Source organism: Prinia subflava, chromosome 23 (assembly GCF_021018805.1).
Source record: "Prinia subflava isolate CZ2003 ecotype Zambia chromosome 23, Cam_Psub_1.2, whole genome shotgun sequence".
In the NCBI taxonomy this organism is placed as follows: Eukaryota; Metazoa; Chordata; class Aves; order Passeriformes; family Cisticolidae; genus Prinia; species Prinia subflava.
The window spans coordinates 6,387,649-6,401,328 of NC_086269.1; the positions used below are offsets into that span (position 1 = coordinate 6,387,649).

At 48.4% G+C, this 13,680-nt stretch overlaps 1 protein-coding gene across 1 annotated transcript in view; it reads right to left on the bottom strand.

The window, feature by feature from the left end:
* Positions 1-4,945: 4,945 nt before the first annotated feature.
* The window catches only part of PKP1 (plakophilin 1), a 48,486-nt gene continuing 39,751 nt past the window's right edge, over positions 4,946-13,680 (bottom strand). Inside the window, 3 exon segments of the mRNA XM_063418349.1 lie at positions 4,946-8,187; positions 9,184-9,284; positions 10,608-10,692. Coding sequence (XP_063274419.1) covers positions 9,213-9,284; positions 10,608-10,692 — 157 coding nt within the window. The 3' untranslated portion in view covers positions 4,946-8,187; positions 9,184-9,212.

Consider the following 13,680-nt stretch of genomic DNA (forward strand, 5'->3'; position numbering starts at 1 on the left):
GCTGGGAGAGAAAGAGGCTTCCTGGAGAAGGAGTAGAAAACATTGGGAAGAAAGCACTGAGATGCACAAAGCAAATCTCTGCTGCCCTTCATTGGACAGCAAAGGCTGGGCCATCTACCACACCGAAACTTGGCCTGGGGACCCAAAAGCAGTGACAGGGACTGCCTGAGCTAAGCTCTTTCAGTAAGATCCTTACCTTGAGAGGCTCTTTGTGGAGAGATGTGCCAGGGAAAGGCAGGAGGAACTCTCCTTCTCTGGGAAAGTATTTGGGTTTTGCAGTGCCAGGAACCGCCAATAGATTTATAACCTTCAAAAATTTCCACCTGCTTTATTTTTTTCCATGGCATTTCCTTGGGAAGCCAGGCCCACCATGGACATGAGGTGATTCTTCCCTGCTGCCCAGCCTGGGGGGATTTGACTGCTTTGCTCCTCCTCTGCAGAAACGCAGCCAAGGCAGGGCCCCTGCAGGCTCTGCACCCACACAGTGCCAAGCTCTGGGACTGCTGCAGGAACTCTACTCAGCTCTGGCCACCTCCCACCTTTGGGATACTCAAGATCTCATCCAGGACCTGAAATGTTGGGCAAAATGTTGATCAAGACCAGATCTGCTTCCTAAAAATCCCTGTCAGCAGTTCCACCTTCCCGATGACATTCCCTGGTATCCTGCAAAGATTCCTGCAGTGCTCTTTTTGTGCTGAAACATTTTCTTGGTCTCCATCAGCTGGGATGAGGAGGCTGGGAGCATCAGGGATCTCATTTCTGCACCAGGGATCTCATTTCTGCCAACAGATCCAGGAGGGGGTAAGAGGGAGGTAATATCAAAACCTCTCATCAAAGCCTTTTCTGCATGAGACAATCAAGTTGCAGAGAGTTGTGATGGGAGTCTGAGAAGCATTCCTGGGGCTTGGGACTAGATGCCACATCCTGACAAACTGCTCTCAATTTTCTTTATCAGGAAAATGTTGCTCTGGATATCACTGCTGCCCCCACCCTGATGGAGATGGTGCTCTGAAGGCTCAGGCTCTGTTTTCTGCAACCCAGCAGTGCAAAGGAGACACTTCCTGGTGTTGGATGACAAGGACCTGATCCTGTGCTTGGGATGCCTCCTGGGGCCCCTCAAAAGGCTCTCCTGAGACAAAGACAAGCTTAGGAAGCACCAAAAGAGAACAATCTGGGATCTGTAACAACTTCTGTGCAAGATCCAGTCTGCGAGGCTGGGTAACTGTGGGAGAGGTGCAGCTGGGGTTGTACAGAGCAGCCCAAAGTCCTGCCTGTGCCAGGACAGGCAAGCAGGGGTGGAGTCCCTGTGGGACTGCTGCCCTCTCCCGAGCCAGCCCCCTCCCAGAGGAGCTGCTCTGGGTGTGGGTGCTGGGCGGCTCTGGGTGCCAGTGCCAAACCCTGGTGCACAGGCCCCCAGTGGGACCGGCTCATGCCATGGGCCACCCCGTGTGTCCCACAGCGTGCCCTGAGGGGCTGTGGCACTGCCACCCTGTCTGGCCGCAGGCCACGGCAGAGCCTCTGCCTGGAGGCTCCCAGCAGCTGGGAAAGTGAGGCAGAGGGATTTTGCTGAGCCAGTTTGTCCCCGGGGGAGCTTTGTGTGTCCCTGCAGGAGGTGCTGGTGCTATGGGGTCCTCAGGGCTGTTGAGGTTTCTGCCTTGGGCCTGGTGCCTCCCACAGGTGCCCTGCACAGGTCAGGATGGAAGCTGGGCCAGGCCATTCTCTTGCATTGGGAAGTGGTGTGGCCTGGGAAAGATGGGAAGTTCTGGTGCCTGGGACCCATGGGATGGAATCCCATGGACCTGAAAATGAAGAGTGGGCTCTGCCCTGAGGCATCACAGGCAGAGAAAAAGGATTCAGACATTGTGCTGTGGGATGGGAAGGGGCCGTGCCAGGGGTGCCTGGCGATGGGATGAGGCTTTGTTTGTAGAACCCCATGGATTACTGGGGACCCTGGGGCTGTAGGACTTGTATGGTTTCCAAGGATTTAGTGCCTGCTCTCTTTGGAATGAGTGCTCTGTGTGTGCTCTGCATCCTATAGCATCCATTTGCTCCCCTTGAATCCTGCTGCAAGTCCTGTCACACCTGAGCTAAGTCACTGCCTCTGTGACTGTTGGAGCTGGGCTCTGAAGGGACCCATTTCACAGCACAGCTGGATCCCACCTTGGTTGTCTTTTTCTTGCAACCTCCCTGTAGTCTTTGTGTGTATTCACAGACCTCCCTATCCAAAAATGGGCTTTTGTCATGTGTCCCTACACAGGATGCAGACCCCCAAAAGACCCAGTGGTTTTTAGGGATTCATTTCACCTGCAGCACATGGACAGAGCTCCAAGCCTGTGGTTGTGGGTTGCTCCACTGGTGAGCAAGAATTCATTTCCCAATGGGAGGTGTGTTCCAAACTGCAGTGTCGTGTCCTGTCCTTCTCCAGTGTCCACGGGGCTGCTCAGGAAGGCACAGTAGGACTCACCTGCATTCCTTGCAGACATTCCGGATTGGGTAGAAGGCAACTCGCTCTCCCAGCCTGTCGTTGATTGGACCTTTCTTGGATGTGACTTCTGGAGAGGTTCAGCCTGAGGAAGCTGCAGACTGGACATCTCCAGCTGGTGATGTTTGTGATGTTATATTTAATCCTCCCGAGGACTGCTGGATGTGCTGCTCCCTAATGGGCTTTTATAAAACAATTACTTATGTAATACATTTAAAGCCGGTTACAAGCTCTGCTGCTGTGTCAGGGCCCAGGAGCAGTCTGAGGAAGGAGTGATCACAGCTGAAATGCAATTAGGTTTTGATGGGCTGTTGGGTCCACCCAAAGCTGGTTTAGACGTTTGAATTTGGGTTTGCCTTTGTGCTTAATCCTTTAGTGCTCACCCACCCTTCAGCAGCCTGAGCAGAGCAGCAGAGGATGCTCCTGGAAAGCAGCTCTGAGCCACGTGCAGGGAGTGGCACTTGTCCCTTGTCCCTTGCACGGGCTCACTGAGTGTGCCCAGCCTGTCTGATGGGCTGCAAATCCTCTGTTCCTGAGATCCTGGCAGTGGTGGAGGATTATTCCTCAGCCTCGCCTTGAATAAATACCAAACACAGCTCAGGGCTGAGCTCATTCCCTTTTGCCAGGTGTTTGCTTTGAAGAATCTTCTGAAGGAGATCAAGAGGTGCTGCTTCCTCATTCCCTCTGTGAGGCTGCTGCAGTGCTTGCACAGCCCAGTGTCCCCAGCACTGGGAACAAAAGTCCTTTGTTCATCCTGCACTTCAGCTCTCCCTGTGTGCACTGGGCTCATGTTCCTGCAGGATCTGATGGAAAGACCAAATCCTTTGCTGTTGTCAACAGCAATTCCATGGAGCAGGCTGGGAGTCCCCAAAGGGTGCAGATGCAGCTTCCAATTTGGTCCTGATTAGCAGGAAAGGTCTGGGCTCAACAAAAGCCCTCATATCCACCACCACAGACTCATCCTCCAAAGCAGAAACTTAGAGGGAGATTCCAGGCAGTGTGGGCTGCATTCATCATCCTGAAGCTCAATCCCAGCACATCCCAGCAGTGAGGAATTCTCTGAGGAACAGCAAAAAGCAGCTGGCCTGGGTAAGCAGCAGGAGACTGGGCCTGGGTACCAGCAGGTGTTTTTCAAACAGCTGAAGACAAAAATAGGAAAGGCTTCACAACCTCTTCCAAGTTCAACATACACTACACTAAATCTGCCAAAAACAGTGGAAGGAACAACCGGCTGGAGTCAGAAGAATGAGCCAAAAAGTCAGAGCATCTCCCAGTAGAGGGGAATGACCTGCAAGGAAACCGGGGGGCAGTGGGTATGGGAAGAAGGAGCACTCAGGAGGGAGAGGAGCAGAGAAGAGCAAGTATTTACCTTTTCCAGTTTGTGATGCTTGTGAGAAATGGGGAAGATTCCTACAAGCTGCTATACCTGATAAATCAATGACATTCCTGAGGATGGAGGAATGTCTGTGGAATTTTGGGGAGCTAGAGACCAGGAAGGAAAGGGAGGTAAATGACAGGCAAACATCAGCACAGTGAAATGTTAAGCAATACACATGGGGTGAAATAATCTTTTGTTTTGTGAGATGGGCGTGCAGGTGACTCCATGGACCATTCATGGCCAGCCCATCCCAGTGATAGCTCAAAGACTCCAAGGAAATATCAGGTATGGGTAGGGATGGAGCAGAGATCAGGAAGGGCTGTGATGTCCCAACAGAAGCCTGGGGTCACTCACGCTCTGCCCTTGGTGCTGTGGGCTCCTCAGCTCAGGAAGGAAATCATTCCATTGGGAAGGGTCCACAGGAGGTCACTGAGTTGCCATGAGCTGCTGGGTCTGTGTGAGGAACTCCTCTGAGCTGGGCCTGCCCAGCCTGGCCCAGAGGGAAACTGGGGAGGATCCCCTTGCCCTCACCACACACTTTAAATATCAGAGCAAGGGAGCTTCAACCACAGCTCAGGTGGGACAGGTCCAGAAGAAACTGAGGGGTTTTCCCTGCCACAGCCTTTGGATCCTTCCAGCAGTGACACAAATGGTAATTAACTTTTTGATGGACTGAAGTGATGGCTGGGAAAGCTCTTGGGAGAGAAACCCACTGAGGATGAAATCATGGAAAAATTGAAGATCCTGGGCTGGGAGGGACCCACAAGGATCACTGAGTCCAGACCCTGGCCCTGCACAGACACCCAACAATCCCACCTTGTGCATCCCCGAGAGTGTTGTCCAAATGCTCCTGGAGCTCTGGCAGCCTTGGGGCCGTGCACATTCCCTGGGGAGCCTGGGCAGTGCCAGGCTGGAGGAAATGTGATTTACAGCTTCCTTACTCCTTTTGGGTAAAGCAGAACAGTCCAAGCTGATTCCTGCTGCAGGGTAACAGTGTTTTTTCAGACCTTTCAGACCTTTTTTCTTTCCTAACACTGGCAAAACAACCAAAATAAAACCATCCAAACCAGAAAGCTTGAAGAAATTCCAGCATTTTTTATTGATTTCAGCTTTTCCAATGAAGCAAATACATACAGTACAGCCAAAACAAAACTCCAAGACATTTTTCTCACATACCTGTATCGTACAGAATACACTGTAGAGCTATGGACTGGTAAGGCTGAGTTGGTCTCACACTGGTGTGTGTTCACAAAGGAATAAAACTGCCTTTGACTTGTCCATGAGGCTTCTGAAATGCTGGGGTGGGATTGTACACACACAAAATAAACAAAGTATTTATAAGAAAATAGACCAAAAAAGCTCTGCTGCGCCCAGGACAATGAGTATTTATTTACATGGCTGGGTGTCCAACTGCTCCTGTTCCTGCTGGCCACACTCCTTCTTCCTCCTCAGGAATCCTCCATCCCTGTGCCACAGACCTGCCCTGTCCCTGTCCTGGGGGTGAGCCCTATCCTGGCTCTTCAAGGAGCAAGGAACAGGAAACAGCCTCATCAGAGAATATGTCACAGTTAAAATCATAAAATGCCTCCCCAGAATGAAAAAAATTATACTGGAGGTGAAAATAGCATTAATTTATGTTGGAGGGAGCCTCACTGAGCTCCCAGGATAGCTGGTTATGAGCAACACCAGTTATTCCACCGTCTGATTTTCTCTCCATTTCTCACAGTTGGGCATCAAAGTCACTTCACTGACTTGGGTGCAGTCTGGTGTCCAGATTTTAAAGAGAGACTGAGAGGAAAAGGGAGGGTATCAGAAAATTTCCTGGGGAAGATCCAGCTGCAGAACAGCCCTGGAATGGCAGAATGGTTGTGATTCCTGCAGCCCATGGCTCTCCTGAGTGGGCTCTACCCTGAGGGTTGCAAGCAGTGACAAACAGCATCCTAAAACAGCTCAGTGGGAGGAATCTCTCTGGTGTGCCTAGCTCAGGGCAGGGACAACATCCCAGCTGGGTGAGATTGCTCAGGGCTGTGCCCAGTCATGTTGGAAGAGCTTTGAGCATGGAGACAGATTTTATTTTTATCATTTTGTTAGCTTGGAAAAAATTCTATAATAAAAACAACTGTAACAATGGTTTTTGTAATAAAATTTATGTGAATGATGAATGTCTCTTGGAGTCCAATAATCACTAATGGAATCTCCAGTAAATTTAATTTTAATTAAATACCTGTAAATTTGTGAGCTGATGATCATAAAGCTACAACTCTGTGCCTTGTACAGTGACTCAATAACTGCATTATGGGTGAAAGCAGCTGCACTGTTTTAAAATAAAGCCTAAATCACAGCAAATTAGAGTGAATTTTCTCAATATTTCATCATTCCATTTTGCTTCCCCACTTAGTTTTCCAGAGAAAAACATTCGCTCCCAGGACTTGTGTTGGACATGTCCTTACAGAACAAACCTGAATGCAAAATTGCACAGAGCACTTTACACCCAAACTGAACCAACCCTGTTGGGTGCTGCAGCCCTTGGGGATATCCACAGATGGGTCTTGCCCAAAGCATTTGGAACATTTTGCATCTGGGAATCCATATGCAGCAAGGGAACTGCTGGGGGGATGTGGAAGGGCTTTGCCACGGGCTGGGGCTTTTGCTCTGTTTAAACCCTTCTGGAACACTTCTGTCCTACTGGATTCTCCTGGTTCTGCCTCTCCACTTCAAAAGGGCTTTTTTCCCTTTCTCATTTGGCCACAGCTCAGCACAGAAAGCTCCTGACTGAACATGGGCAAGGAGTGGCTGCTCATTAAAGTGCAGGAGATGAAGCCACCCCTGTAGCCCAAGAGGAAAACCAGCTGGAAGTGGCCTTCTGTGGGCAGGAGCTCCCTGTGCTCCAAATAGAGATCAACGAGGCCACTGGAACTGCAGCAGAGCAAACCTGAGCTTCACAAGGCTCTTTAGTGGGCACAAATCACCCCATGGGTGTGACCTGAATATCCTGAGTCCCACCAATTTAGGAGCCTGACACTTAAAATGAGACAGCTTTCCCATTTCCAGGCTCATAATGCATCCTTCCCAAGCACCTCCTGAGCCCCTAATATTTGAAAAACAGGGTCCCATGCCCCTGCACCCTTTGAGGAATAACCAGCACAGGCAGCAAATATAGCCTCAACTCCTCCTTCCCTGTCAGTCTGAGCTGTTCCCTCCACAGGAAGGGTATTTTTCTTCTGGAGAGAGGAAGGTTGTGAGAATTGAGTTGCTCTGAAATGAGCTCAGCTGTCCCTCATCACAGCCTCAGCATCACAGGCACATTAATGCAATCCAAGATCCCGAGAAATAAAACATTTCCAAACCTGACATCACGCAAGTGCTCACATTCCTTTGCACATTAATGCCAGTTCTTTACACTGATCAATGAAAACAAAATATGATTAAAGAAGCCACATCCCTCCCTTCTTTCATTCCTGTGGCAGTCAATGATTCCAGGTAGAAAACACTTGGTCTGTCCTGCTCAGCTTCTCAAATGCCACCTTTGTCCAGGTAGAGTCAGGAACTGGAATTGTTCTGGTGCTCAGAATGGTTCAGGACCTCGCAATGTTCAAGCTCTGCAGCTGTGTCCCAATTGTTCTCTCACAAACAGCTTCAGGGAAGGTTGATTGAGGCTTGGGAGAGAGTCTGCAGGTGTCGATTTGCTTCTTGAGATAAAGAGTTCATGTGACAGGAAAGAAAATGCTAACAATTATCAGAGAAAAATCCTAAGCAGAGAAGAAGCCCTTGTTCATAACTGTTAGGAATAATCAGCCCTGGAAAGAAGAGCATCCTTGTGTGTATCTGTTAATAATGGACAGATGCAAGGGGGGAATTTGACCTAAAATCAATTTTTTTTGTGTTTGTGGACAAAAACACATTGTGACAAATTTTTAGCATGGCAGTATTTGGTGCATGGATTGGGTGGAGTTGGAATAAAACCCTGAAAGGGATTAAACTGCACAATCACCCTGACTTTGGGTGGAAAACAGGGAACTAAGCTGGAGGAAGATCCTGCTCCCCACCTGCACTCTGTATGTGCTGCCTGCACACACCTCAACATCATACCCAGAGTTACACAGACACACTCTTGGCAAAAAAATAATTATTGACATCAAGAAAGTATATAAAAGTCCCTTCTCCCCCCTAAAAAGAAGAAAATGCTTAAAAATATCTGTGTCATCCACATGAAATCCACATTTGGTTTGCTTTACAGTTGAGTTGAACTCAGAAACTCTCTACATCTTTAACATCCTAAGGAATCATGGAAGTATTGTTCTTCCAGGACATGAAACAACTCCAAATTCTGAAATAGAAAAAAAAATAAAACAAAGAAAAAGCAAAAGCCCAGATAATTAAGTCATTCAAGAGATCTTTTCATTACAGCAATCCCCAACTTTAATCTTTTCTCTAAGCCTGGCTGCAGTTTCTCAGCTCCCATAGCTTTTCATCCTGGACTTCCAGTCTCCTCAGAATCCCAGTGGAAACATCCCAACAGAGCAGGAAGTGAGATCCATTTGTGGGCAGAGGGAAGGAAGGGCCTCTGGTACTTTTTTTTTCTGGTTTGATCACAAGGACCATGCTGGGGGAGGGAGCAAATAATTCCCTCTGCATAATCTCAGACACTATCCAAGAGACCTCTGGTATTTTTAAAATGCTTAAAGCTTTTTCCTTCAGTGGGAATCAGAAGTGAAAAGTGCCTGATGCGTTAAATTCTCATTTCACACTGAATACAAACCCATAATTATGCCTTGAAAATTCTGCCCATGGTTTTTCTTCCCTGGATTCTCTATTGGGATTTTCAGTTGTCAGAATATGGTTCTCAATTCTGACCTGAGGTTGACAGGTAGATTAAGGGCTCAAACAATTGCTAAGGCTAACAGCTGAATGAATGTGCTGGAATTCACTGCACATTACTGGCACTGTCTGGATTACACTCCTCAAAGTTCAGGAATGAGGGCACTGCCAGGGAGAATTCTAGGAAGAATCTCACCTGTAAGGGGTTGGACAAATGCATGGAATCAGTGATTGCTTGGCAAAGGAAGGGAGAGGAACAAGCCCAGCAGCTTTGTCTTTCCTGTGACATTTGTGCTGAGCATCCCCAAAATGCACAGCTGGGCAGTGGGGGCAACATCTGCCCTGGGCCCAGGGACAGCACAGCCTCTGACCTCTCATAAAAAGAGACTGGGCTGGGAAGGTTTGGGATGAAAATCTCACAAACACACTTTTGGGGTGATCAAAAGTAACAACAATCTCAAAGGATTCCTGTGCCCCAAATCCACCACAAGGGCCATGTTCTCACCTGCAGCCTGAATTGTGCATGGAGAGGCTCTAAAATCTGGAGGAGAGGGTCCTGAAGGTCGTTCCAGCTAAAGAGCCCATCATATTCTTATCAAACCCTTGCTGAAAAAGCAGAAACATGAATTGCAGTGAGTGCATATCAGTTCCTACACTGAGAGCAGCTACTGAGCAAAGTATGCATCATTCTCAGCCAACCTCCTCTGTCAGCCCTCCGGGTACCTTTGTCATCCTTATTGATGAACTCCACAGAATCAGAGACCATGGAATTATTTGGGCTAAAGGGACCTTAAAGCTCATCTCATTCCACCCCCTCCCGTGGGCAGGGACACCTTCCTCTAGACCAGGTTGCTTTTCCTCGCATTGCCGTCCATCATCCAGGAGCTGGATGCCACTGGGTTTTCGGAGGCAACTTTTATTTAATCATTCACTGAGTATTGTTTCATTTAGTTCCTTATCCAGAAAACAGAGCAGAAGCCTTTGCATGATGCATGCACCCCTGCAGACTCCCATTCTTCTCCCCTGATGTTTACCTATGCAATGAACCTCTGTGTGAACACCAGAGTGACTCAGTCACACCAAAATGAGCTGGCACGGGCTGTGAGCAGAGCCTGGCACAAAACTACCCCAGCTCCTGTGCAGAAAGTCCCTCACTGTCAATGTGGGAACAGGGTTTGGATGCTCTGCTCCTGCCTCCAGGTGCTCCCCTTTCTAGGGATTCCTCTTTCTTTTTTATTTGGCCCTGTACTCTCTGCAGGTGCTGCTGCTCTTGAGTTGGAAAAACCCAGCTTGTACGAAGAAAGCCACTGGGAGCAGGAGCTGGGAATTGGGAGCTGGGAGCAGCTGGAGCTGGGAGCTGGGCTTGGGAGGTGGGACCTGGAGGAGGGGGCTGGAGCTGGCTCAGTGCCTGTTTGGCTCTGCACTTTCCCAGCTTCTGTTGCAGAAAGGAAAACAAATCCCAAATATTCCTCCTTTTGGCTTGAAAGCTTACCCTGACTGCAGGGGGATGTAACCACAGGGCAGGGTTATGGACACAGAAGAAAATGGGGGGAAAGAGAGGAGGGACCTTGCCAGGCACCCGCTGGGACCCAATGGGCTGTAGTGAGGGGAATCCCCTAAATGATGGTGAAACACCCATCGAGTCCCAGCCCAGAGGGAGGGGCTGTTCTGAGGAGCACTCCAGCACCATCCCCAGGGAGGAAGGTGTCTGACATGGGCACATCACCATCTGCTTTTGTCCCCAGAGGCAGTCCCAGCAGTGATCCCCTGCCGCCTGCTCAGATCCCAGGTGGGTGCCTAAGTACCCCAGGCTCCCCTGGGGCCCTGCCCTACTCGCTGATGGATCAGGACCTTTACCAGCTCCCCACTTCAGCAAGTGAACAACTCAGGGCTGTTCCTGACTCCAAGAAGCAGGAGTGTTGTCCTTACCTGCTTGAGCACACTCTGGAGCTCCCTGTTGGACCAAAGGTCTGTCAGGAGAAGTCGAGCAGCTTCAGCTGCTTTTGGACAGGAGCTGGGAAGATGAAAGCAACAGGAGGATTATGGCAGGCACAGAGCAGCACCCCACAGACACTGCTGACCACCTGAGACAGACCCAGCTCTAGCTGGGAGCCTGGCTAGCCACAATCAGGAGTGTCAGTAACACCCTCCTGCTCTCTCAGCAATATTGTGTGACAACTGTGACCAGAGAAGGGCAAATGAAAGAGAGGGAAGGATCTGAGTGGGAAAATGAGCATAAAACTGAGCTGAGTCTGAAATTTGAGAAAGGGAAAGAGAAAGGAAATGGTGCCAACCCTTTGCTGGAGTCTGCAGGGACAGCGTGGGTGGCTCCCCTGGGAGGGGGCAGAGCAGCAGGCTCGGAGCTGCCTGGAGAGGACAAGGGATGGGAGCCTTTGCAATAATGACATCTGCAAGCAGCCCAGAGCCCTTACTCAGCACAAAGGAACAGATACCTGCTCACGTAACAGCTCGAAACCATGAGTCATCGCAGGACCTTTTATAATTTTGGAACATTTCATACCCAGATATCCCCTCCCTGCTGGCTCCCATCACTGCTCCTGATCTCCTGGGCCTTGTCCTGGCTATGGGAGACTCCTGCTTTGGGTTCAGGGCAGCAGCCTCAGCCTGTCCCATCCAGGGTGATAGAGAGGAACAGGACCAAGCTCAGGACACTCCCTGTCTGATACAGCTCCAAAAAACCTTGTTTCCTCAAAAGCAGTCCTCACAACATTTCCTCAAAATAGTCTCCAAAAGCCTACAAGAAATGGGACCAATAGGTCATGAGGAACCTGGGACATCAACTCCACACTTAGAGTGTGGGAGGACAGGGATGGAACCACATCCAGTAAATTTTGGAGCATTTCCCTGACATACACAGCAGCTGTTACCAAAGAAATGACTGAGTTTAACTTGGTCATAAACTTCAAAGGTGTTGTGCAGCTCCTGGTGTTGTGTGGAGGGCTGGAGGACGGCCAGAGATTCCTGAGCAATGCTTTGGGACAGAAAAAACAGGTTTTATTGCCAAATCTCTTCTCTATTATAACTATCCTATGCTCTGTCACCAGAACGACAATGTTTTAAAACATTTTCTGGCTGAAAAGCCATTAAATCCCTTCAAACCCAAGGGTAGCTGTGATCCGATGGGCAGAGCACAAACTGAAGTCTCTCTTTCAAGGATTTGTAGTTTAAAGTTGTTCATGCTTATGCTAAGCATGTTCAATGCTAAATATGTACTTTTTGCCACTATGTCTCCAGAGAACTCCTCAGAAGTTTTTGATTTTCAATCCAAAATGACCAGTATCAGTACCTGAGTCATTTATGAATCCAGGCAGAAGAATTTCTGACTGTTTCTTACAACATTGACTGCTATAATTTAGGTATAAAAAGCTCAATATGAGCTGGTGGAACTGTGATGCCAACTTCAGTAGGTAAAGCAGCATATCCCAAACAAAATAGTGTGAATATAGTAGTAGATAACATGGAGCAGAATATCAAGGACAGCTGATTTCGGGGAAAAATTCCTTACTAACAAATTGCCTGAGAATCAAAGTTGCTTTTAAGTACAGTCTGTCTTTTACAAATAGAATTATTCATGAAAACTTGTGGAAAGGCGATGAGGGAGATGTCCCCTGGTGGCAGCAGGAGGAGTCATCCAAACAGCTACAGACTCAACAAAACATGAACAAGACACAATCAGAAGGAGATGGTGGGGAATGAGGAGAAACAGAATGGGGGCAAAAAAGACAAGAATCTTGTCCATAGATATCAAATAATGGACAGAAATAACCCTTCTTCAAAGGACAAAAGTACAAAAAACTTTATGTGTGTCACTGAGAATGCCAAGGAATTCCCACAACAAGGATTTCTTCAGGATGTGAAGAGATTATAAAATTGAGATCAAGGTGCAATCTTTGGAAGAAATGGGAAATTGGAAATGTGTGGATGAGAAGGACTCTCTGGCACAGGGAAGACCTGAGTTTCTCAAAAGATTAATTTTGGTGAAATGCTGTGGTGGAATTGAACTGCAAAATAAAACTGCAATAGCAATGGTGTGAAAAGTGAAGGAACAAAGAGAAACAGAAATAAATCCATGGTAAAGGGATGAACTGCAAATGTGATTCTCTAAAGCACAGGGAGAGATTTTGGGAAAAGCTTCAAGGACAGCCAGTAGAATTAATGAGGAGAATTTTAATTTAATTAGTGAAATAATGTTGCTCGAAAATAAGCAGGAAAATATTATTCAGACAGCTGGAGAAGAAAAATAAAAAGGAAATCAAACACCCAAATAAATCAGGTCCAGTGGCTTGATTTTCAGAAACACCACCAAAAATCAAAGGAAATATTCAATATTTTGGCAACTTGGATAAAAAAGAGTGAAGGAACCCCATTTGTCTGTGAACCCCATGTCATAGAAGACAGCATCTGCAGGAGACACAGACAATTACTTAATTAGGATGCTCCAGGAAGAGGAAGAAACCACATCCATCAGATAAAGTGCTGAACCCTTTCTGCCTTTCAGTCAAAATCCAGCTATGAGAAACATGAGGAGAAAGAAACATGGGAAAGGAGGAGAACATGGGAAAAGGCAAGATCCATAACTCTGGAGTCTGGAGTCTCTTTCTAAGCTACGACTCTGAAGTTGTTTGAGCAGATGGAGCTCCTGGTTTGCAGCTGGTAATGCAGTGAGAGCCCAGCTCAGAAACACAGGGCAGGATCAGTGGGTGGCACAGGAGACACAGGGAGGGAGCACCCAGACACCAACCCCAGCCTGGGGGCCAGGGAATGTCCACAGGGAACTGAGGCAGATTAACAGAGAAAACTGCAAAGTCCTGACAGGGTGCAGAGTGTCCCTGGGTCCTCCCTGGCACTGGGTCACCCTTAGGCCCCCCTGTCCCCTCGCTCTCTGCTGCCTGCGGTGCTGGGGAGGAGGAGGTTGATGACGTGGGACTCACCACATTCAGAACCACAGTGGAGATCTGGGGTTTTCAGCCAGCCCCCAGGA